The sequence below is a fragment of the Lipotes vexillifer genome, unplaced genomic scaffold (assembly GCF_000442215.2).
Source record: "Lipotes vexillifer unplaced genomic scaffold, Lipotes_vexillifer_v1.1 scaffold1675, whole genome shotgun sequence".
NCBI classification, from domain to species: Eukaryota; Metazoa; Chordata; class Mammalia; order Artiodactyla; family Lipotidae; genus Lipotes; species Lipotes vexillifer.
Genome location: NW_006784891.1, coordinates 271,410 through 297,467, shown reverse-complemented (window position 1 = coordinate 297,467; position 26,058 = coordinate 271,410). Strand labels below are relative to the sequence as shown.

At 39.4% G+C, this 26,058-nt stretch overlaps 2 protein-coding genes across 2 annotated transcripts in view; one reads left to right on the top strand and one right to left on the bottom strand.

Moving 5' to 3' along the window:
• Positions 1–5,785, top strand: part of AIDA (axin interactor, dorsalization associated) — a 42,850-nt gene extending 37,065 nt beyond the window's left edge. The window contains exons 7-10 of the mRNA XM_007457022.1: positions 1,062–1,184; positions 3,159–3,281; positions 5,098–5,215; positions 5,330–5,785. Of these exons, the coding sequence (XP_007457084.1) occupies positions 1,062–1,184; positions 3,159–3,281; positions 5,098–5,215; positions 5,330–5,426 (461 nt within the window). The 3' untranslated portion in view covers positions 5,427–5,785. The remainder of the gene's footprint in view (positions 1–1,061; positions 1,185–3,158; positions 3,282–5,097; positions 5,216–5,329) is intronic.
• A 3,902-nt stretch (positions 5,786–9,687) lies between these two features.
• Positions 9,688–26,058, bottom strand: part of MIA3 (MIA SH3 domain ER export factor 3) — a 50,327-nt gene continuing 33,956 nt past the window's right edge. Inside the window, exons 11-27 of the mRNA XM_007457019.1 lie at positions 25,208–25,279; positions 24,933–25,037; positions 24,120–24,242; positions 23,899–24,010; positions 22,725–22,780; positions 22,544–22,634; positions 22,259–22,397; positions 16,285–16,386; positions 15,199–15,259; positions 15,061–15,096; positions 14,915–14,982; positions 14,693–14,793; positions 14,386–14,523; positions 13,588–13,656; positions 13,383–13,462; positions 11,262–11,412; positions 9,688–10,250 (exon numbers count right to left, since the gene is read on the bottom strand). Of these exons, the coding sequence (XP_007457081.1) occupies positions 9,940–10,250; positions 11,262–11,412; positions 13,383–13,462; positions 13,588–13,656; positions 14,386–14,523; positions 14,693–14,793; positions 14,915–14,982; positions 15,061–15,096; positions 15,199–15,259; positions 16,285–16,386; positions 22,259–22,397; positions 22,544–22,634; positions 22,725–22,780; positions 23,899–24,010; positions 24,120–24,242; positions 24,933–25,037; positions 25,208–25,279 (1,815 nt within the window). The 3' untranslated portion in view covers positions 9,688–9,939. The remainder of the gene's footprint in view (positions 10,251–11,261; positions 11,413–13,382; positions 13,463–13,587; positions 13,657–14,385; positions 14,524–14,692; positions 14,794–14,914; positions 14,983–15,060; positions 15,097–15,198; positions 15,260–16,284; positions 16,387–22,258; positions 22,398–22,543; positions 22,635–22,724; positions 22,781–23,898; positions 24,011–24,119; positions 24,243–24,932; positions 25,038–25,207; positions 25,280–26,058) is intronic.

The following is a 26,058-nucleotide window of genomic DNA, read 5'->3' as shown; positions in this document are numbered from 1 at the left end:
CTATAGTGTTGTGCGTCTATCAGTGTGATCTAATTTGAGAACATTTTCATTGCCCCCTAAAATTCCCTCAAGCACATTTGCAGTCAGTTAAATGTATCGATAATATATTTTGAACATGGTAAGTTGACTGATCCATGTACTTCGACTACTTCCTCATTAAAAGTAGAATAACACATTGTTGGATAGAAACTTAAAGAGTGTCAACCAGAGTCCTTTATAAATGTTAGATTCTGTAAGTTGTGGTACTCTATACATATTAAATTAAAATCAACCTTTGTTTGCATCTGTTCTTCATCGATTATTTGAAATAAATGAACAAACTGTACAGTCAGTTTCTTTCTTCACGTCATTTTCTTGGTGGGGAATGCTCTTGTGTGGTTCTGGGTGGTTTTTCAGTTTTAAAAAATTTAATTGATCTATGGAAAAGATTTCAAACCTACAATTACTCTTGTGGTTTTATGTGGCATTCTCAGTAGGACTGGTTTCTGAGAGGATAGATCATACAGAATAGGGTGAAGAAAGGAGTGGGAAATTACACTGTAAAGTTATTCAATTAAATATATAAATACTAAGTTATATGTTATTTCCTGAAAGATTAATAGTAGCTGAAAGATTTATTGATTCTGGTATTAAATTTTTCAAACTTTAGAAATACGTAACAAATGTTTATAAAGCTTTTTGTGTCCTTGTTCCACCACTTCATGCTGAGATATGGAGCATATTATTTAGGAGTAAATGTGAAGCATACATATTGTGTACATTCTCAATTACGTAGTAATTTGTAATTGGGCTTCCTGGATTGGAATTTTAACAAACTTGAGTTAGTAATTTATGCGTTAGTGTTGAACGTGAAGTATGGAAGTGTAGATGTATCTTGTGTCTAATTAAGCGTTTGTCTGAGAAGAATAACATCAAGTGTCTGTAAGTTTTGGAAACCAAAATGATGCCTGGCTAGTTGCTAAGCCAGTTAAGAGCAAAGCTATATCTTCTCTATGTTGTTAAAATATTTACTTTGAAATTATTGGTGGAGCTCATTTTTATTGCTATTTCTCTGTTGCCAGGTACTTTATTACCAAGGTTGCCATCAGAACCAGGAATGACATTACTCACTATCAGAATTGAGAAAATTGGCCTGAAAGATGCTGGGCAATGCATTGATCCCTATATCACAGTTAGTGTAAAAGGTAAATAATTATGCATATCTATCTTCCCTCTGGGGAATTTTATAATGTTGCTTCTCATTTGGAACTTTTTTGGTGGGGAGAGGGAGGGGATGTTTTATATCTGTGACAACTTATTTTAGTTGATTTTACAGTGAGGCAAAATCCCTGGGAAGAGGTGGTCATCATTCCTTCACCAAACATTTCTGAGAGATTTACTAAAAATACTTCCCTATCCATAACTTACACTCATATTTGCTTTTGGCTTTTTCTTTGTGTGTATCTTTTTATTCTTAAAATTCCGTCAAGGGTGCTGACTAGACAGACACACTGTCTTTAACAGCAGATGCATCCTTCAGAAAACAGGTTAAAAAAATGTCCCCCACCTTCCAAGGGTGTGTGGTTTTCTTTGCAAAGCCCAGTGTTCTCCTGTTTTCCCACACCTCCACTTCAGGTCCTCTCGTTCCTGTCCAAGAGAGGTTTGTACATAGGACAGCTGTGCAGAGGTAGATGAGAATCAGGCCTTCAATTAATCATGAGTGGAGACAGGGAAATAGGACGTGTCCATAAACATCCACGCCCTAAACATAATCCTGCGGGACTTTAGACGAGTGATGTATTTCTTATACTTAACTATATTGCCGTCATTATTAAGCATGATTACTCTTAGGATTTGTTTTTTTCTATCCAATGGCAAACCATTTTTTTCCTTGAAAACAACTTTTTTGGTCATTGGTTTAAGAGGGAAGCCACAGTGAATGAATTGTTTTGTCATTGCCAAGCATTTTATACAGCACTTTATTTGTAAAGCACTCAACAGTCTTTTAAAAATAATTATTGGGTGATTGACGATGAAGTTGTCATACTGTTATTCAGAAATAACTGCACAGTTAATCGAGTCTACAGTTAATAAACCTACAGTTTGAGACAAATCAAACAGGTATGGACTGAAATTAAATGGAGGGAACTTTTACCGATCATAGAAATATTCAGACCCATGGGTTCATTAGTACCAAATAAAAGAAAAAGGATTTTGGCCACAGACAAAAATTTTAACATGGAGAGACCATGATCCATAGTACTAATGCTGTGATACTTTAACTTCTGATGTTACTGGCTCTCAAATCCATGGTCTACTGGAAAGTATTTACACCCTACACAAAACTACATCTCATTCAGGAACGAACACTGTAAAATACAAAAAAATGTAATGAAATGTAGATATTATGTTACCTTTGCATATGGTTGAACTGAAACATGTTTTATTTAAATATCTTTAGGAACTGAAGTAATCAAACATACTCTCTTGCTTTAAGGTCCCTAAGATGGGTCTGTTGAATAATACATGAACACTGAGTAGTCATTAAATGAGTCTGTGTTGAATTAGATTAAAATGGATGATTCCTGGCTCCAGAAATTACAGCAGTATACCATACATAGTGTGCCATCTGGTTATTGTAAATCAGCTTATGTTATAGCAAATAGAACCAGAATTTAAGTAATATATGTAAGAAGTGTTCATTCATGGAAAGGTTTCCTTGGCAGCTGTCGTGTCTTGTTTGGTCCTCTGACTTGAATACAGCAGGGGAATTTTGATAATGTTAGATTTATAGGCCTTTCCGTGTCATGCATGCGATCAAGGTTGGGAAATAGGGGTAGGAGCACCACTGTGGTATATTACGGCCCCAAATGTAATTCACAAAACTATACTGGCCTGTGTCCTCAGAAGACACCTCTTAACTAGGAAGGATCCAATTTTGTGATGTGTAAGGCGGCTTCCTCCTCCTATCCATGCGGGTCTCCCACCCTTTCTACTCCGTGCCCTCCACATGACCTTGGAAACCAGCCACCTTCAGGTACCTTCTCACCTCAGACATGGGTCTTTATTGGCCTCAGAATCTCCTCTCGGCTTTTGCCTCTTCAGGAAACACAGCCCTTTGCAGTTTTTACGTCTTTGTATTTGAAGGCTCGAAGCAGAAACTGTTTTTTCCTCTCTAGATCTGAATGGCATAGATTTAACTCCTGTGCAGGATACTCCCGTGGCTTCAAGAAAAGAAGATACATATGTTCATTTTAATGTGGACATTGAGCTCCAGAAGCATGTTGAAAAATTAACCAAAGGTTTGTGATGCTAAAAGTAGAACTATATTCAGAATGTGACTCTTTATTCTCCAGCTTTGAATCTGTTATGTACAGTGACTGTCATTTTAACTGAGACTAATGCTAATGAGTATACTTTATGTTTATAAGCATTTAAGTTAATCTTCCTAGGCTATTCTCATTTTACATTTTGTCCTTTCTTATAAATGCCATGAAATATAGAGCTGTGCATACCAGCAATGCAGGAAATATATTATCTACAGATGATGCAGATGAATAATAAAATTTTTTTAACTTCCTTAAAATGATGGTATCATATTTGGACTTTAATGCTGTTTTCAAATGTGACTTTATTTTCACATTTATTCAGACCTCAGACACAATCACGATGACAAGGAGATGGGTTCCATAGCTGAAGAGACTAAGAAATGTGATCTGCTATCTTAAAGATCTATGAGGTTTTTAAATAATAAAATGCCTCTGTTATTGCCGTGGAAGGGAGAAGAGAAGCTACTCTTTTGTGGACATGGCAGGGTCATACACCTGGGGACCGAGGTCACCGGTAACCTAACAATTGTAATCGTTTCGTGTGTGTTGGTAGCAGATGCTAAATATGCCCATCTCTGGAATTCCCTGGCGGTCCAGTGCTTAGGACTTGGTACTTTCATTGCTGGGGTCCAGATTCAATCCCTGGTCGGGGAACTAAGATCCCGCAAGCCACGCGGCTCGGCAAATAAATAAATAAACACGCCCATCTCTCCCTCATGTACATCCCTTTGTCTCCTAAGTGACTGGCTTTTCTTTCCTTCCTTGACATGTGAAGCGCTCCGTTTGGACCCAGGTGCCAGGGCTGCGCACACATTTCTGAACATTGTTAAACTTCTAGTCACTTGTGAGTTTTGTCATCAGTGAAAGTATTAGATGTATGTTAGTTGTCTTTAAAAGCAAAGCAAGATCCAGCACCGCTCTGGTTAAGCCTTTGTTAATAAGGAGCCAGATAACAGGGAGACCCTGACGTCCTTCAGCCTCTTTCGTTGCCTTTAGAAATTAATTGTTCTTGGCTACACAGACGAGGCGACTTATTATTCTGTTTTTAGCTTTTCTCTGTGGGGAGGTGGAGACAGCTTATCTCTTAGGCTTTGGGGAGAGAAAACTGTCTACATGTTTCATCACCACTTGTTCACTGGGGGAGGGGTGGGATAGGCGTGCTCTCTAAGCCCTCGTCTTGCTTAGCGCTGTCTTCACACAAGCACATGTCATTCCAGGAAAAACAAAACAGGGCTTTGGACACTGAGAAAGGTATTAGGAAGCAGTTAACATTTAAAAACTGAACCAGCTGTTGTTCAGACTCCAAACTTCAAACTCCCAAAAACTGAAATTTTGAGTTTTTGTTTTGAGAAACTATTTAAGTTGGATTTTTTTGATGAACTCTTTTACGTGCCTTTTCTACTTAATGCGTTTCTATGAGTAATGTTAATACTTAACAAGTATCTTCTGTGGGTTTTTTTGGGTAGTATTTAGTATTTTCTATTCTTAATACTTTATAATTCTACCTGTGGATGAACTTATTTACATTCTTGAGTCATTCTGGCTCAAGAAGTTTTGCTCTGCTCTGTAGAATAGGATGATACGGAGACATGTCCCTCCATTCAGGTACAGGCGAGTTGTGGGGTGACAGCCGTAGTCAGTTGTATCATCAGAGAGATTGTTTGACAGAGGTTACTTTGTAAAATTATGACAGTTGTTGCTTGTTCATAGGCTTCTGGTGATCAAAGAAAATTTATTGACACTAGAAATGTGCTGTCTGTGGCTAATCTGCTTTGCTTTAATTCCTTAGGTGCAGCTATTTTCTTTGAATTCAAACACTACAAGCCTAAAAAAAGGTTTACCAGCACCAAGTGTTTTGCTTTCATGGAGATGGATGAAATTAAACCTGGGCCAATTGTAATAGAACTGTAAGTGATGCACGAACAGAATTCGTACTAATTTAATGGTGACTCTACTCTCTCTTCTTAATATGTAACCTTGGAATAGATCAGTTATCAATGGTTTTTCTATTGTGGTTACAGATACAAGAAACCCACTGACTTTAAAAGAAAGAAATTGCAGTTATTGACCAAGAAACCACTTTATCTTCATCTGCATCAGACTTTGCACAAGGAATGATCCTGACATGAATACCCTGGAACTTCTGTGAATCTTACCACTCTGTAGAAACCATCCTAGCTCTGTGTAGCACATTCGCCCTTCAACAGGCAGGAAGCAAGCCGTACCCAGGCCAGCAAGCCAGAGTGAGTCCATTACAAAGCTGTAGCACAGAATTCAAAGTCCAGCACATCACTGATGTAAAAGACTCCTTTGGATACAGGCTTATTGTAGATCTTGAAATGTTTTCACTTTTCTATTAATTGTGCAATGAATAGCCTCTTTCCTAATTTGCCACTACTCCTGCCCTGCTTCCTGGAACGACACTGTTGTGGGTGGAATGTGCTCACCTTCACACTTAATACAGCAATAAGAGTGTGCTAGAGTTTACACACCTGTCCACTTCTGCTCCAATATGCTCTTCGGTTTTTCGAGTTAATGTCAAACTTTGGGTTGATGTGGGTAGGATAGTATGAAACTGCTTTGAGAGGAATTGGACCAATTATGCTGCCCAAGGTCAGTCTGGAAATTTATAGGCTGCTCCTCGGAGACGGCCTTGATTCACCCTGATCTCATGGTTCTCCTGCTTAGAAATAGTGTGCCTTGGCCAAATCAGTATCCCATATGGGCGTTGTTCGCAGGTGGTAGCTGTGATTTTTCCAGATGACCGGATCGTTTTTCTGAAAGTGAGCATATTTTTAGTCATGTTGATTAGCTTCTTTCTACATCACATCGTTACTCTTTCTGATAGTGATTCTGGGGTTAGTGATGGAACCGTTATCAAAATAATTACAAATTCTTGGTGGGTTTAGAGTGTCTTCGTGTAATCTAAAAATAATTTGAGTCAGATGCTAACAAGATACCGCAGGAATAACTGCTGTTTTTCTGACAACTGATTGTGAAACCTTAAAACCTGCATACCTCTTCTTATAGTGATGAGTATGCAAATCTGAAGATATTCTATTTTTTTTTATATAGGTAGATAGGATTGCCATTTATTTCCTATGTAGATATACTGACATTCATCCATATGGAAATATGCAGGTCATTAGCTTTTTATAATTTGACTACATTCTTTTGACTTAATAATGGGGCATAAAACTTTCATAGAACACACAAGGTGGATATTTGATACACAGAACATTTAAGATTTGGGGTGGGCATTCTGTGGGTTTGATGTGGAGCCCACATATTTAATATTCACTATTTTAAATGACCAATGCTAGCATGAGGGGAACGCAGTGCCAGTACTTGGCCTACTTTTAAACTCGTGTAATAAGCCTAGTCAATACCGTTCAGTATGTTTGCTTTTTAAAATAAGTAACCACAATTAAGTTCTAGCCCTTGCACTTCAAGAGATCTAGTCTCCACTTTCAGTTGTTAGGTCAGTTCTGTTTACTATGATGGATGTTAAAAAACTATATGAGCCTGAAGAATTCTCAACCCAATTTAGTCTTGCCTCCCTCTTGATTAGTTTAATTCCAGATGATTCCATCCACAGTAGCTTGAGGGGATGAGGAATTTGCCTTAATAAATTACTTTGTTGTTCACTCAACTCTTAGACTGTGAGTTGTCAGCCCCGTGCCCTGCCCCCCCACCCCCCCCCCCTCCCCCCCCCCCCCCCCCCCCACAGACTGTAAGCTCCTCAGGGGGCAAGAACCACACGTTCTCCATGTCACGTACATTTTCTGAGGTGCTTGGCAGCGCTCTGTACCCTGTGGAGTACTCAGTACCTTTTGTTTGATGTTGCTGACAAGACCTAAAAATAATCCCTTAAAAAACCTACCATTAAAATGTAGCAAAACTGATACATTGTTCTTTCTCTTTTCTCATAGACCATAAGACATGTATATCAAGGTGATAGTTTATGTCACATCTGCTGTCATTCACAAAAGTATGGTTTAGATGATGAACTACAAATGCCTTTCATCAGTGTTAAAGAAGCTTAAATCGAACACAGCTGATTAGCTTAGCTTTGTAATTCAGACCTGAATGAAATAACAAAACGAGCGACTGTCTCGAAGCAGTAGACGCAGAATACTCCACATCCCACAAATTATTTACTTTTTGATGAAAAGATCAGCCATTGAATAGTAACCACAGCTACAGCAGACTTCCAGGCTGAAACGCTGCTGCTCCGTAACTGAGATGACTTTAGCAACTAAGCCCAGAAAGACAGACAGTTAGCTGGACATGACTTCTGAAACAGATGTAATTTTCAAGCCAGTCGGGGCTGATGTGACTCAGGGTGATGCCCCCCACACCCTCTCCAAATTGGCGGCTTGCCTGGCCTGGAGTGCCGAAGGGGTGCAAACAGAGGGCTCTGAGAGGTGGCAGGGATGGTAAGTCTGGGGCTGCTCGGCTAAGCCACAGGTGGCAGTTCTCTACAACTGACTGACTTCTCAATATGAAACACAGAATAAACACCAAAAAGGCTTTAGAGGTTAAAAAAAAAAAAGAAAAAGACTCCAGGATTTGATGTTGAAATAGATTTAATTTACCTTTGCTACTATATTATCTTCCTAACTGGTGTAATCTATATTTAAATACTATTTAAATTTTGAAATTAACTTCACCATTATTTCACGTCCTGAAGAGACTGATATACTCAAAAGCTCTATTTGTGACTTAATCTTTTTATTTTACACGGTTAAAAATAACCTATGCTGTTAACTATGGAGTTTTCCTCTTAAATTTCTTCTATTCTTGATAATAAACAGGACACAGAGATGGAATTCTCTTTTCCTGAAAAACTCCTTATGTATTCATTATGAACTCTGGAAGAGTTGTCTTCTTTCAACGGTCCTTATCTTTCTAAAGTGGCATCTTTTAGTTTAGTATAAAGAAAAAATTTTGTTTCACAGTGAAGCATTTGCTTTATTTTATAAGGTATTCTAAGAGGATTAAACATCCTAATGGTGACAAGTCACGGTGCAGATTTCAGTAGTATCGTTACATCACAGAACTTCAGAGAATGCGAGAGTATGATCTAGCCGTGAACAACATCAACCTTTTATAATTCTGATTTAATTGAAATCTTAAACTTCTTGAAATGTGCTACAAAGTTACTATAATTTAAAGTGTCTGATGAGTTAGTTCTTAGAAACATTGTTTAAAAGACCTGGGGCAGTAATGGGTATAGCAAGTATGATAGATTTACTGATTTTTAAATATAAGTGCCAGTATTCAAATATGAATTTTGGACTAGGATCAGTCCACAAAAAGAACTGAGTTCAGCCCATGTTGCTGACCTAGGGCACGTTACAAGCCCCACAATCCTGAATCATTCTTTCTCATGGTATTACCTACCCTTTGCCCTTTTTCGCCGTATTCCTTGGAAGTCAGTGGCAAGGTACAGGAGAAATAACAGACTCTCTACAGTTTTTAAAAGAAATTTTCTTACTTTTATGGTCATGACACATCATTTTCATTTTTCTGTTATGCACCCTAACACAAGAACGGTAAAAGCAACAGAATACCAGGTCAAACAATTCTTGCTACATGTAAACTCATACTCAGAAAACCATTCTCAACCAGGCAGAGCCACAAGAAAGCACGTGAATGCTGTCCAAATTGGTGCACTGACTTCTTTGAAGTAGAAGGAAGACATATCAGTTGTGGTGCTTCCCGGTGACTTTGAGGTTGAACTCATGAGCGGTGAGCCAGGGATGTGTGCTGCCAGGTCACCATCTTCAGTTCTGGGAGCTTGAGTTTACACGTTTCCAAAATGGTACAAGTCTCGTGAGAAAACAATGGAATCAACAGATACTTGGGAAATATTAATAACCAAATTTTTATGAACCGTTACTACAAAGAACTTCAGCAAGAGGGGAGATAAAAGTTTAGTGATCTTTTAGTAAACACTTTTAGCGTAACAGCCATTGCAACCAGATATTTTTTAAAAATCAAGCTTATAAATACTGTTGCTCTGTATTCAACTGGTGTACACTAAAAATAGGATAATAAATGGAAATACATGTTCTTATAGCATTTCCACAGGAAATGTTCATATTTTTCACGACATCCTAAATCCTTTAGCAGTTACATATGCTACATTAACTAAAACACAGGTATTCTTTTTTTTTTTTTTTCGGTACGTGGGCCTCTCACTGTTGTGGCCTCTCCCGTTGCGGAGCACAGGCTCCGGACGCGCAGGCTCAGCGGCCATGGCTCACGGGCCCAGCCGCTCTGCGGCATGTGGGATCTTCCCAGACTGGGGCACGAACCCGTGTCCCCTGCATCGGCAGGCGGACTCCCAACCACTGCGCCACCAGGGAAGCCCAAACACAGGTATTCTTTATTGCACATTTCAAAGTTGTAAGGAGGCTCTAGCTTACAAGGTGATTTTTGCTTTGGGGCGGGGGGAAATGATATTTTTTAACTGTTTGGCTCAAAAATGCACACTGCCAGGGCAGCTTAGTTCTAAAAACAAACCTTTTAAAATCAACTTTTGGATTCTGAAGCCAGTGAAAATCCTCTACTATCATGAACAGTGCACAGTCCACTTTCTCTCAGACTAAATGTCCGAGGTCAGTTACGGGCTCTGTTTGAAAGCCTGCGAACAGCCCTGGCTAGTGCTCTGAGAGGCAGGCGGGGGCTCACCTCTGGAGCCGGAAGCCGGTGAGTCTCTTGCAGCAGAGGAAGGTGGATAATCCTGGGGGCCATGGGTTGGGGGTGGTAATCGGGTACCAGGGATAAAGTACTCTCTTGGGCCAAGAGAGCCTAAAGGTCTAAAAGGTGCGTGTCCTGCTAAGAATTCTCGAGGGTCAAGAGGCAGGTCCCGTTTTCCTGGTGGAACGCCTGGTGCATATTCTCTTAAGCCTAGTGGTGGACGCAAACCAGGACCTGGAAAAATTAAAATTCAGTCATGTAACTACATATGAACATATCTAAATTTAGATGATTCCATGTATGTTAATCTTTAACTCCTCATACCCCTGGAAGTTAGGTGGTGGCATCCCCACTTTATAGATGAGGCAAACTGAGGCTCAGCAAGTTTAAGTTACATGCCTATAGCCAGCCAGCCATGAAGCAACATAGGCTGGATTTATACGTGGCTCTACCTAGCTTGTGGTTTTTTCGACAACACAATTCTGCTGTCTTTATCTCACAAGAGCTTGATTTGTACTTAGAAGTACTATATATCATACTAAGATGATAGATTATGAAATAAGGGCTTCACTGTTAGTAAATTTTGATAAGGGAAATTCCACTGTTACTGTATCAATTAAAAACAAATGCAGCAGTCAGCATGGACCTACATATGCCATCAAAATCAAGGTGTCTGCCCTGCTGGGAAAGGCCTTCAAGCTCCACCTAATTAAATTCAGCAACATTCTACCTAGTAGCTATTACATTCTACCTTCTCTTTAACATTTCCTTCCTATTTACTCCCAAGGTGGGGAGTGATGGATTAATCTTTCCTTTTATACTCTGTGACCTGTTGCTTACACTTCTATTATGGTGATTACAAGTTTTATGTTGTATATAATCTATGTATGTGTCCTATAGGACACCTTAAGCTCCTGGAGTTAGGAGAGTTAATTCCATCCATTACGGAGCCTAGTATGTAGCCAGAGATGTTCAAGAAACACAGGCAGAAATAATATTTCTGACTTTCTATGAACAGCCCATTCTCCCTTGTCTACAAGAGATACCTACTGCCCATCTCAGTATAGGGAGATTATGCAGCACCCCATGTGTCCTGAGAAACTGGCAGAAAAGTTCAAATGTACTCAGCCAGCTTTACCCTTTCATTGCACAGCCCTGCGTAGCAACTGTTAAAATTTTATCAAGGATTAGAGTGAAAAGATGAATACACTTCACAAGTCCATTACTACCGTTCAATCATCATACCAAAGGGTGGAGGAAGTGGCCGAGGCCCAAAAGGCCCGCAGAGTTGAGGAGGTGGTCCGTATCGAATGGGCGGCAGTAGAGGGCCTCCCACGGGAGAGCTCATGAGGGGTGCCCCTGGAAAAGGAGGGGGCCCTTTTGCAGCCGTATTAACCTGCAAAGGAGAAGTAATGAAAGTTCTGAAATGCTTGGATATGACAGATAAAAGCACCAACACCAGTAAAAGCTAAAACCCAATGAAGCAGATGTCAGGCACTTGTCCAAAGAGCGAACTATGGCAACAAAACTACCCCTCCTATCTGTCCCACTGACAGCTCGGGCGGGTTCAAAGAATGTTAGAGGAGTGAACAATTCCACCATAATCATATTATTGCTCGTATGGGCAAACAGAAGAGGATGCAAGAGGACTGTCAAAGGATATTAACAGAGGCGAGTCCCAACTGAGAACTAACAATCATACCATACATACAGTAAACTGCTTCTAGGGCAGCCCCTCCCTCCCGTCACCACAATAGCTCATTTCTCCATATTAAGAGTGGAAAGAACAAAAGGGAATGAAAAATCCATTTTCTACACACGTAAGAAGAGCTAATATTCAGAGTACCTTCAATTCCCTTTCATGGGTTATAAGATCTCACCTTGCTTTAAACATGAGGCAACAGAGGCACAGAGAGTATTAGATAACTTGCCGAAGGTCACACAGCACGTAAGAGGCTGGGCTGGAATCCACTATCAGCCTGACTCCAAGCCAGTGCTCTTCCTCCTCTGCCCCCGCTATCAGAGGAGGCTCTACTCTCTTTGAAGTCAGTCTGCTACTTCAAAGGGGTCTTGGGTCTTAGCCAGGCTGCCCTGGGACACAAAGAGCTCTCAAGCGATGTGTATTCCTGGAGTCCTGCACTGGAACTCGCAAGTATTTCCCAACAGAGATAACGTTATATATACAAGTTCAGCAGGCACAGCTCCAGCATCCACCCCCATTCACCAGTAACGCCGTCCTTCACATTACGAGGTGCTGACCAATCCTTCCCTACAGAAGCTGGGTTGGAAATTCTCAATAATGAAAATATGTATCTTGATGTCGACACAGTAAAGCACTGTGAGGTACAATCAGAGGACTTACCAGCTGTCGCAGCTACACAAGTTACAAGAGAATACACTTATGTGAACATAATTTAAGGCTACTGATGGGAACTGGCACAACAGGTAATTTAAAGATTTCCACTATTCAGTACTTCTCTTATAGCAAACATCCTCTGTTACTGATCTGTAATTTCAGATTATTCAAAACAGGGCTTGCCTGGTATACCACTGGAGATATTCTTTTTTTTTTTTTTTTTTTTTTTTTTGCGGTACGTGGGCCTCTCACTGTTGTGGCCTCCCCCGTTGCGGAGCACAGGCTCCGGACACGCAGGCTCAGTGGCCATGGCTCACGGGCCTAGCCGCTCCGCGGCATGTGGGATCTTCCCGGACCGGGGCACGAACCCATGTCCCCTGCATCGGCAGGCAGACTCTCAACCACTGTGCCACCAGGGAAGCCCGAGATATTCTTAAATAGCACACTTCCAAACAAATACGTAATAATGATGAATTTACACAATATACGATGAACTGATTTGCCTTAGAGCACTCAACACCGAAGCACACAATACAGAACTGAAGTGATGACTTTTCACATTTTAAGGTTAACTACAACAGATGCTCTAAAGAGATTAATCACCTAACCAGAACAGGAAAAAGGAGAGAAAACCAACCAACCAACCAGAGTTCAGCAACCCAGCAACACTTCAAGTCAATAGTAAGGTCAGTATTGCCATGCAATTTAAAGCACAGCAGATTAGTGTCATGCTCCTCAGCTCCTTTCCAGAAATACACCAAGTAAAAAGCCCAGTTCAACCTACAAGTACTTAGTGCTACTGGATGCTCAGCCAAAGATGTAATGCTGGGAACTGAAGGGCCTTCAGGCTCTTGGGGAACAGTTTGCTTTTTCAAAAAAAGTAAATGAGATGGTACAGACATAACAACACACAAAAGGGAGATGGATGAGGCAAAGAGAGGGCGTTGTAGAAAAAGTTAGATGTTTTCCTGAAATACCTAATTACAATTCAAAATGACCTCAGAATTTACCTTGCCCTCATCCGTCACCTTAGAGGGGGAAGAGCTTCTTGAGCTACTGTTCATCATGGAAGCTGCACCAGATTCTGGATCTGTGGGAGGCCAGAGAACTGATTTAGACTTATTCTGACTTGTATACTCTCTGAAGAAGAATACAAAGTCCTCTACCCACCTCCTCCACAATTTGAGACTCCTTGAACACACTTAGGTCCCTTACCAGAGGCAGAGGGTTTCCCAGATGCCTCAGATGACCATCGAGGACGAGGCAGAGGCCCATCCACTGACCCTTGAGAGAGAAATAACAGCCCTTGCATGAATTTTTCAGAATAAACCAATTGTGGACAGGTCAGGTTTCAGTTCTACCCAGAAAGCAAAATTTAAAATGGGTCTCCCAATACGTATGAGGAGAAATCACTAACAATTTATGCACAAACTTAAAGAATTAAAATGAGAACTATCTTGGATTGAAAGACCTGCACGTTAATAGCACTGGTCAGGCACTTCAAGCTACAGGCAATTGTATAGGCTGTTTTTTCAGTCTATATGTAATCTGACTTCCATATCTTACCAAGTATTATAGACATATTTATGATTAGAAACAGACCTATAGCATTTCACATTAATGAGAAACAGATGTACACTGCATAAATTATATAGTTTTGAGGCTACTTTTATATTATTCAAGAGAGGAACTCAACAGAAATTTAAAGATAAAGGCCTATACTTCACAGCAAAAATCTGAAAAGAAACAAACAATAAGAATAAATTATATTTATATATTTGTTTTACATATACACTTATACATAACAAATAGTATTGTTATAATAATAAATAAATGCTTTTTGTTCTAAAGCAAATCTAAAGTAGACTATTTATCCACCAAGACAAAATTAAGAAATTTCCTTCTTTATATATTGGACAGACCCAAATGCTCAACTGCTGCTTGCATCAGAATTCTCAAAGAAGAGAAAAACTCTTGAAACAGTTTACTGCAAGGTAACACGTCAGTGCTCACCAAATTCACTTTGAGGCATCTCTCTTCGGTTAAGCGTAGCAGACAGAGGTCTTGCGGGTGGGTCTGCTGTCAGTGGCGGGGAGCATTCTCCACCACTCACAGGAGATGGGCCAAAAGAGCCATTCTGGCTCAGAGGACCTGAAAACAACGGGCAATAATTACCACTTTAAGTGAACCTTTTTTTTCTAAGTTCTTGGGATTATTTCTAGGGCATCATAAATATTACACACATACTCAGAAATAAAAAGTAATTTAAACACATTTTCCACCAAAAAATAGACTGCAGCCCTTTAAAAGTGCTCCCTACCTCTCCGTGCAAGGTTCTGTGTGTTGGGTCTTCCTGGCATTGGTTTTATGATCACAGGTTCTTCTTGCAGCATTGCCATCTTTTGGGTTAGTTCCAGTAATCTTGAATATAGAGAAAGAATGGATTTAAATATGAAACAAAATTAATTCCTTATTGGATACCACACAGCACAGCCTTTAGAAACTCTAAAACACACTGAAAATATGTTTTAAAATCACATACTTGTGTCTCAAGTTGGCAGCTTCTCTTTTCTCTTCAGCTATAGCTCTTTCTGCAGCACGAGCTTTGAGCTATTGGAGAAAAAATATATCCAAAATAAGCTGTGGTAGACAACACACAAAATAAAGAAAAGAAAAAAAAAATCTTACCCAGTTATCGTGAGCTTTTTTCTCATGAGTAGCGATCTGAAAAAGATAACACATCAAAAAATATGTTCAGAGATTCACTATAATAATATGTATTAGAAAGCAAAGAAGTCTGCTGCTCTAGGGCAGTATAATTATTACCTGGTTTTTAAATGAGCGCTCTGTTTTCTGCAATTCTTCCTCCATTTCTTCAATTCTCCGCCTAAGAATTAAACTTACTTTTATCATTTAGAGCACAACTGAATAATATTTTAAACAATCTCGCCATGTTCCCTTTACTCTAACAGCTACAGCTGTACCCTTTCAGACTTCATCCATATGTATAAAAACACATTCTACATGGCTATAATAAGAGTATACTGTGATCAAAACTAATACTGCATAATTTCCTTCCTTATTATTTAATAGCTAGAGATTCTGAACTGATACCTTATAATTTCCTTAACTGTTCTCTTCAATATGTTCTCAAACAATCCCGCTATAAATATTTTTCTCCATAAAGCTTTTTCTTCCTTTAATTATATCCACAGAAAATTTCCCAGAGCTATGATTACTGAGTCTATCAAATGGCATGATCATTTTTAAAAAAATTAATTAATTAATTAATTTTATTTTTGGCTGCATTGGGTCTTTGCTGCATGCGGGCTTTCTCTAGTTGCAGCGAGTGGGGGCTAGTCTTTGTTGCGGTACAAGGGCTTCTCATTGTGGTGGCTTCTCTTGTTGCGGAGCACGGGCTCAGCAGTTGTGGCCCGCGGGTTCTAGAGCGCAGGCTCAGTAGTTGTGGCACACGGGCTTAGCTGCTCCGTGGCATGTGGGATCTTCCCGGACCAGGACCCGAACCTATGTCCCCTGCCTTGGCAGGTGGATTCTTAACCACTGCGCCACCAGGGAAGCCCCGGCATGATCATTTTAATGTTTTTTAAATACATCATACAGCAAACTGCCTTCCAAAAAGAATTTCTCTGATATATGAAACCACTCAGAACTGTTGGCATGAACCAATTTCCCTTCCAGTCTTGTCAGTATTGGGTGTAAGGAAATTTCTGTGAATTTAACACTTTTTCCTTTGTTAACTTAAAATTTATTTTTTTCATGTTAATTAAATCTTTTGACCACTTATTTCTGCTTCTGTGCCATTTTGTTCTACACAGTGTAAAACAGTTTTTTTTTTTAAAGCTAACAGTAGTTTCATCAGCCACTGACACCCTCCTCAGAAGCCGAACTCACTTGTAAGTTTTCACTTCCTCTGCCGCCAAAAGCGCCTTTTCATCTGCAGCTGACAGCCGCTGCTCTCTTTCTTGCCGCTCATACTCTTCTTGACTCAATTTCCTAAGATAAAATCAGTTGTCAAATCAAAGTGTTTCTCTTGCTCTCCCAGGCGTCTGTCTGAATGCCTCGTTACTTCCCATCCTCTCTAAAACACACATACAAACAAGTCATAGGAAGGAATTCAAACCTGCCACTTAGGGATAAAAATCAAACTCTGGCCTGTTGGCAAATCACCTGCATTTTTAAACTTTTCCTCATAATTCTCTACTCACTAGTAAATGAAACAAACAAATGGAAAAAACACTCTGTGCCCCATGGGCAAGTTTCCTGTGTTTGAGACAATGAAAGCTCGTTTTACTTCAATGTGGAAAGCCAGGGCTGATCAACCTAACACAATTAAACTTGTCAGGATAGAGCAGGGGATAATTATTGCTCTTATTTCTACCATGGAAAGACCTGTAATTACTTCTCTTACTTCAATCTTGGAAGGATTATTTTTCAATCCAAGGCTGGTACCATGATAAATAGCCCCCCAAAAGCCTTTTAGAACGTCTTCTAATTGTGGAATTAACCACAGATTAATTCCACACTTCAGAGGTGGGACTCCTTACTCCCTATTTCAATAGAATTATGATTAAAGGAAAAAGAAAAGTCTTAGAATTGGCCATGTCTACTGGATAGAAAAAGAATCTTAGCTGTCCCATAATCAGAGTATCATCTACTGGAAACTGGTTTTAACCTACTAACCTTGGAGCTCAAGATATCAATCTACTATAACAGAGATTGCAATGGTAGCAACATGGTTTTAAAATGCTATTTTCTTGTTAGCCTTGTACATCTTTGACCATAGTTCTGATTCAAAAGAAACCTGACACAATTTCTATGAAACAGAAGCATAATCAGAAGAGCTATAGTAAAAACAGTTAGTAATCAAAGAGAAAAAGGGTGTATATTCTTTTGTAATTGTCCATTCAATACTCAGCATATGTCTTATGAACAGCTATAATATACTTTACCTAGTAAGATGCTAAAGATAAAAATATGGGCAAAGTACTATCCCTACACTGAGTTCGCAGTTTAATGTGTAAACGATGTACCTAACAACAGAACAATCCCTAACTCAGGAAGAGATGTGAGAAGACTGGGTCTTGAAAAAAGATCAGAGAGAATTTTGCTTCCAGGAATGAATGAGTTAGTCTGAGAACACTGAAAATAAATAGAACATTCGACAAAAATATAAAGATTGTGCTTGAAGGCATCAGAGAGCTAATATATTAGCTAGTAAGCTAATATATGAGGCCAAGATCTAGTAAAAAAAAAAAAAAAAGGAATCTCAGAATTACAAATAAGCCTGGCATCTGAAGCCACTTTTCCCCTAGGTTCACCCATGCACTTAAGACAATGTAAAGATATAAGGAGGCTACTGAATAGAGTTTTCGAAATATTCCTGGCTGCATAGAAAATGAAGTGGAGCTCAGGGCTACCACTGAGAGGGACCCTAGTAAAAGCCCTGGGCTTTAGGTTGAGGCTAGAAAGAGCTGTGCACTTGGAGTACCATATTGAGCAATGCAGTGTCCTTTGAAGGAACTAAGACCTTTTTTTTTGGCTGCGTTGGGTCTTTGTTGCTGCGTGCAGGCTTTTTCTAGTGTGGCGAGTGGGGGCTGCTCTTTGTTGAGGAGCGCAGGCTTCTCATTGCAGTGGCTTCTCTTGTTGCGAAGCACAGGCTCTAGGCATGCTGGCTTCAGTAGTTGTGGCATGCGGGCTCAGTAGTTGTGGCTCACAGGCTCTAGAGCACAGGCTCAGTAGTTGTGGCGCACGGGCTTAGTTGCTCTGCAGCATGTGGGATCTTCCCGGACCAGGGCTCGAACCCGTGTCCCCTGAATTGACAGGCGGATTCGTAACCACTGTGCCACCAGGAAGTCCGGAACTAAGCCATTTTTGAATGACCTCTATTGCTGACTGGATTAAAATAACGACCACCTGCTAGAAATAAAATCAAATCTTTTCTCTAGGAAAACACCACCATTCTAGGCCTCCAATTCCCTCTACAATGTCTGCCACTCAATCAAAACTGTCTAGGCACCCCACAAGACACTGTGATTAAAATCTAAAAGACAAGAGGAATGACCCATCGAGGATCCACATAATGGAATTATCACACAGACTTTAAAATAACTGTGCCTTATATATTCATGGAAGCAAAAGTCAAGATTACAAATTTCAGCAAAGGATTAGAAACTATAAAACTGAAACACAGTAACTGGAATTAAGAACTCAATGAATGATTTTAGTAGCAGATTTGATAACTGAAGTGAGATGTTAGCACACTGGAAGACAGGTCAGAAAAAAAATCCAGAATGAAGCAAATATAGGTAAGAATGTAGCAGACATAGGGGAAATTATTTTAAAAAAGGTTTAAATGGAATCTCAGAAGAAGAGAGAATGAGGCAGAATCAACATATGGAAAAAGACCCAAAAATTCAGGAGGTGCTGATGACCTCAAACAGCATAAACGCAAAATAGTTAGGGAAGGGGAGGGGAAGGAGAAGAGAAACAAACCCGAACATCCACACCTAGGCACCGCCCAATAAAACTGCTGAAAAACCGAAAGAGAACTTTTAAAGGCAGCAACAGCAGGGGTGAGACATCTGAACAAGGAAAAGAAGAGTGACACTGGATTCCTTAAAGAAACTTCAAAACCAGAAACTAACTGGTTATCTTTAAAGTGCTGGAATTAAATAACTGCAAAAATCCCAGAGCCAGCAGAATATCCTTAAAAAATGAAGTCAAAATAAAGACATTTTCACACAAAGATAAGTTGATGAAATCCGTCACTAAAGGACATTCTTCAAGTAGAATGAAAGTGATCCCAAATGGAAGACCAAAGGTGTAGGAGAGGATAAAGAACTACAGGAACTACAGGCAGACCTCAGAGATATTGCAGGTTCAGTTCCAGACCACCACAATAAAGCGAAGAAAGAAAGCGAGTTTCGGAATTTTCTGGTTTCCCAGTGCATGTAAAAGTTATGTTTACACTATACTGTAATCTATTATAAAGTGTGCAATAGCATTGTGTCTGAAAAACAACATACAAGCCTTAACTATCAAATACTTTACTGCTGAAATATGCTAACCATCATCTGAGCCTTCATAATCTTTAAAATAACATTAAAGATGACTGATCACAGATCACCATAACAAATATAATAATGAAAAAGTTTGAAATACTGCGAGAATTACCAAAATGTGACAGAGACACAAAGTGAGCAAATGCTGTTGGAAAAATGGTGCCGAAAGACTTGCTTGACACGGAGTTGCCACAAACCTTCAATGTGTAAGAAATGCAGTATCTGCAAAGCGCAATAAAGCAAAGTGCAATAAAACCAGGTATGCTTGTATAAATATGTGTGTAAATCAAGTGAATACTGGCCGGGAAGCACTGTAATAGACAATAAAAACATCTTGTGGAGTTTAAGTATACAAAGAATTAAAATGCAGGAGCATCTTAACTCAGGAGGGAGTTAAAGCCCAGAAAGAGGTAAATCTATTGACTAAGTCCAGGATACATGCTGTGGTCTTCAGGGTAAGTATATGAAGACAAGTAAAGCAACCAATAACTACCAAGCTTACAACAGGGGAAAAATAGAATTATTAAAAATATTCAAATAATCCAAAAGACAGAAAGAAGAGAAAAAGGAACATAGAACAGGCCATCAAATAGAAAGCACATACCAATATGTAGATTTAAACCTAAATATACATTTAGGAATTACATTATAAGGATAAAATGAGTACTCACCTATTTATTTATTTATGCCACAACTCACTCTAGAAAAGATTTTAAGGAACATAAACATTTGAGTAGGCAGGAGATTGCCTGGTGGAAATAATGTAAAAGGACATTTTTACTACAGAAAAAGCAGCATGCATAACTACACAGAAGCTCAGAGTGGCATGAAGGAACTGTGGTCAGGTCAGGCTGCATCAGAAGGAGCTGCAGGAGATGCACCTGGAGAGGCAGCTCAGGACAGCTGAGGGGCCCTGTGTGCTTGCCAAACAGTCAGAAATTGACCCTGAAGGGAATGGGGGGGCCTCCTCGACAGATTTTAAACCACATGATGATATACAAGGACTTGTATTTTAGAAAGTTCCTTCTAGCAGCTGTAGACTTGGAAGAAGAGGTGTAAGAAAGAGAAACTGGAGATAGGTGATTAGTTAAGGGCTGGCAGAAAAGATGACTTGGGCCTGAGCACACACAGTGGCTTTGGGGATGAAGTGCAAGCAATTTGTGCCCGGACATGGTGACTGAATGGATGCTGGAGGAATTGAATAAAATAGTGCCACACTGACTATATCATAAAGAAAGACAATTGCCATTTAGGTGATTCAGATGACTACTGGTGGCAGAGAGGTGCCCTTTCCCCCCCCCAATATTTATTTATTTATTTGGCTGCGTGGGGTCTTAGTTGTGGCTCGCGGGCTCCTTAGTTGTGGCTCGCAGGCTCCTCAGTTGTGGCATGCGAACTCTTAGTTGCGGCATGCATGTGGAATCTAGTTCCCTGGCCAGGGATCGAACCCAGGCCCCGTGCACTGGGAGTGCAGAGTCTTATTCACTGAGCCACCAGGGAAGTCGCCAGAGAAGTGCTTTTTAAAAAATAATAATAAATAATGAAATGGGAAATATTTATCTGAAGCAAGTCAGGTATTTAGAGCTAGCCTGAATAAAACTTGGAAAATCTAAACTAATTTCTTGGTGAGCAAAGAATTAGAGAAAAAGTTAGTGGTATGGTTCCAATGTTTAATGGCATCTGGCAATAGCAACCTAAGCATATGAAAAAGATTACATTTGCTTAGCAAAATAAGCCTGCTCATAGACTGCTATAAATGCCAAAGAGTGAAGTATAGGAGCAAACACAAATCACAACTGCCACCAATAAACTATTTTAGAGGATTCAGGTATTTTTGGTGGAGAAAACTTGAAGTATGAAAGTATATCTTTCAAAAGATATCTAACTCCAAATTTGAGATGTATATTTCAAAAGATTAATACCTAAACGTACACATGAAACAGGTATTTCTTTTTTTTTATTTTTTATGGTTTCCATATGGTTGTCATTTAGAACACATGCAGTTAAAAAGTTAGGGGCATGTGCTATAAAGTCAGAAAAACCTAGTACAAGGCCCTGCATCACTACGATGTGATACTGGGTAAGTTACTTAGTCTCTCTGACCCTCAGCCTCCTATACTTAATATACAAATAATAATTGTACCTATTTCATAAGTTGCTCTGAGGATGAAACAAGCATTTCTATATCCAAAACTCCCAACAACCTTGCCACAATTACATATATGTATAGTCTGAATATTGACTATATTAAGTCCAAAACTTACAATACTGTCAGTAACTAAGTACTCCTTTTGAAGTATTTATTCTATTTAAAATCATGTCATACAAATCACTCATGATTTTTAAAGGCTATATTAAAAACTAGTAGAACAAATGCAAGACAAATCAGAATGATATAACTAACAACAGCAAAAGAAAAGTGGAGTAAGTGGTGGAGCCTCAGAAAGGGTATGAATCGTCAAAAGAAGCACTTCCAGAACAGCAACTCTTAGTACCTGTTAGTTAGTAGCATAACTACTATGCATAACTACTATGGGCTATCATAACTACTACTACTACGCTACTATAGTAGCATAACTACTATGCTTCAAGTAAATTACAGGCAATAATTGCTGACAATTAGTTAAAATGGGAAAAAAAAATTGCAAGTTATGGGAAACAAGGTAGAAAGGAAGAAAGACAAATCTATACTAATTATAGGCAGAAAAAACTATGAAGTCTTTACAAAAGACAAGATTATCTATAGTAGTACAGACATTTAGCTAGATGACAATATTGTTAACAATGAACCATGAAAACCTTACTTTTGCAGAGCCATCTCCTTCTGCTGGTAGAGCTCATTCAGAATCTCCACTTTCTGCCTCAGTGTTTTGCATTCATCTTCCAGTACAGCTTTGGCAGATTGCAGGGAATTGCGATCCTCCTCTAATTTCTTTATTTGGTCTGTAAGGGGTAAAACATTTGAGCTTTGTGTGCACAAGAACTGGAGAACTTACTGAGGAGGCCAGTGTTAACGGAGGTGAGAACATGGAAACAGGAAGCCACTCTTTATTTTTCCAGTGGCAATTTCTTTTCAAGAAGCAACCTACCTTCCAGGTTACATTTAGTGGACATGGAGGCTCTAAGTTTAAATTGTAAAAGTTTTAGATCCTCTTCAACTACTGATATTGCAGTCTGTGTCTAAAATTTGCAGAAGAGAGAAACAGTCTTAAAAGTGAGGCATAGTAAGAATTCACAGGCACTTACAGTACTCTATAAAAAGGATTATACCCGAGAAATGTCCATCATCTGCTTAATCTGCTTTTTCACCTTCTCACTCCGGTCACCTAAGAAACAAAAGGATTTCAGTGCTCTTTCCTTCCTTGCTGTTTAACTATATTTTCTTAATTTCCCCCAAACAATTATCATGTTCAAACATTCAATGACAAAACAAACTAACGAAAAGAACTGATTCAGCTATTTGACTTTGAAGAGATGTGCAAACTTAGGTTGAAAAAAAGAATTCCCAGTTTGTACAATAAAAATATTATCCATGCTGTACTTGAGCAAGAAGGGATATGTGAAGTAAAGCTCCTTCTTCTCTCTCAGATCTACCTGCCCCCAAATATCTTATTTAGAAAGACTCATTCCTCTGCTCTCCCCTTGAATCTGCTACCAGGTGTAGGTTAAAAAACCCACAATGTGAACAATCTCCAACTTGAGATACTGTCTACAAACATTTCTCTCATCAGAACCTCTTCCCCTTTAGCCTCCACTCTAACTGCTTAGTTTACGGTTCCAACCACTTGGTACTTTTGAAATTGGTTGTGGCCCTAAACCACAGAGCTACAGAAATGATAAGCATGAAGTTCAGAAAGAAGTTTCTCCTACTGAGGAGTGCTCAGTACACAGAGCTGGGAGACAGGGCTGATGCTGCTCTGGCTCCAGTGCATACCTACTGCTGTACCACAAGCCACCAACCCACCTCTGCCCAACGCATACAGACCTGTATCGTCGTCCCTTGGTATCCACAAGAGATTTGCTCCAGGACCCCCTCCCCCACCCCTCACAGGAAACCAAAATCCGTGGATGCTCAAGTCCCTTATGTAAAATGGCACAGCATTTGCACATAACCTACACACATCTTCCCACATACTTCATCTCTAAGTTACTTATAATACCTTATACAATGTAAATGTTACGTAAACAGCTGCTGGCATGCATCAAAATGAAGTTTTGCTTTTTTGAACTATCTGGAATTTTTTTTCCCCAAATATTTTCAACCTGCAGTTGGGTGAGTTCACGGATGTGAACCCACAGATTCAGAGGACCAACTGTACAAATTCAGTGACAGGCGTCTACAGCTTTAACCATAAAGAGGAAATTCAGACCGCTGAAAAAAGCATCAGTGTACTTAGAGACTAGAAGGCAAAAAGAGGTCCAACCTCCCTGAAACCAATCTTACCTCCCACTTCTCCATTTGCTAATTCATCTGATTCATTTCCTCCTTTATTTTGACCCTCAGATTCAGATTCACAATCTAACTGATTCAACTGTGTAATGCAATTAGTCAAAGCCTAGAAAAGAAGCAAAAGGATATTTACTAGAAAGAGCCTCTCAATTTCAATTACCCAGATTCATGAGAATTCATGAGAATTAAGCATGTATTCAGGAGAATGAACTCACATTAATATTCTCATCTTTGTGAGTGAGAACCACTTCCAAATCTTTCTGAGACTTCTCAAATGATCTGATTTGTTCACTGAGCTCAGCGTGTGATTGACTCCAGTCTTTGATTTCTTGCTGCAACTGCAAAGTTAAAACACATCAATTTCTAAACGTTATGGCTTTTGCACTGGAGACAGCAAGACCACAAAAAATGAGCCAGGGAAGCAGGGAGCCATGCTTCTCCTTGGCTCGTCATTAGGGACTATACTATGGCCTTGGTTAAGGGATGGAGAGTGACTCCATCCCTCAGAACTGCAATGAGAACCTAAGAGCTGTCAAGGACACTGATCTAGTGTATTGCATCCTTCAGAAAATTGCAGCCAGTTTAAATAATTCACTTCCAGTAGGAATAGAAGGGCACGTCTCCCTGCCTACCAAGCCCAGACTCCAGATTACATAACCGTCCCTTGGTCAGAGAAACAGTAACTGCTCAAAGGAGGGTAATAAATACCTAATTCTTTGGGTCTAAGAAGCAAGTCCGTCGCCCTCTTGAGGCTATTCAAGTTAATAATTGGCTGGTGATGGATGAGACAAAGACTAAACATTCTGATAGCTGCAAGGAATTGTACAAAAGAACAGAAAACCTAGAACAGATGGAGAATGTACACATGCACTCAATTTGGGGAGCGCAGTTTAAACTCTGCATATCTAAAAATTGAATCCTGCATACATACTTCATTTCCTTAAAAACCATATCCAAGAAAAGATATTCAAGCGGTAACGATATCTGGTTTCCTAGTTACATAACCTATGATGTTAACTTTCCTTTACCTGCTCTTTCTTCTTCTTAAGTCTAGCATTTTCTTCTTGAACCCGATGGCATTCAGACTTCACTTTCTCTTCACTAAGTTTAGCTTCATTAAGGGCAATTTGAACCTAATGCAAAACACTTCTATTAATGCAATAATTCCAAAGAAAAACACATAAAAAGTTACTTTCCCAATTAGACATACGGTTTTTGTCCTTTGCATTTTCTAGCACACATCAAATGTTTGCTCCTCAAAATACTACATCACATTAATGTATCTTGCAGGAAATGTATTTACCTCTGAAAATTCTGAGGCATTCATTGAAATAACATCTTTTAACTTCTCTACAGATTTCTTGTTTTCTGATATCTGCCATGGGAAAAAGAACACAAAAATGTATTAGAATTTCAGCAGAAACACTGGGATATATGATAAAAAGAAGAAACATTAACAAAACACATCGCAGAGCCATCCCCTAGATAGCAGGTAAAAGCAGATGATCCAGTCTTGGCCTAGGAGAAAAGTCAACAATGTAAAGACATGAGGAAAGAAAATACTGAAGACATAAATATTTCACACCATCCACAACTTTCCTAGTTATGAAATAATGTGGTACATGACGAGACAAAAAAGTCAAAGGAAAGAAAATGAAAAAGAATTCAAGTAAACCAGTTCAAATCAATGATTTTTCCTAGTGGTAGAGGAAAAAATCCCAAGGTCACTTAAAAATTCTCTTGCTAAACTAAAAATGGCTGGACTTGAGGGGGAAGAGCCAAATCTCAGATACAGAATTCCAAAACTTATCAAGGAATATGTCAAGGAGATGGAGTATAACTCTTCACTCTTTAACTGTGGGTTGTGCACAGTAACTTCCTTCCAAAGAGTACAATATGCAGAGGATGGAAAAAGGTAACTTTATAGCAGAGAAACCTGGCAAATACTACCTCAGCCAGGTGATCAAGCTTAACTGGGTGTGCAATATATGGGAACCCTCTCTACTATCTTTCCAACTTTTATGTAATTCAAAAGCTGTTCTAGGGACTTCCCTGGTGGTGCAGTGGTTAAGAATCCGCCTGCCAATGCAGGGGACACAAGTTCGAGCCCTGGTCCAAGAAGATCCTGCATTCTGTGGAGCAACTAAGCCCGTG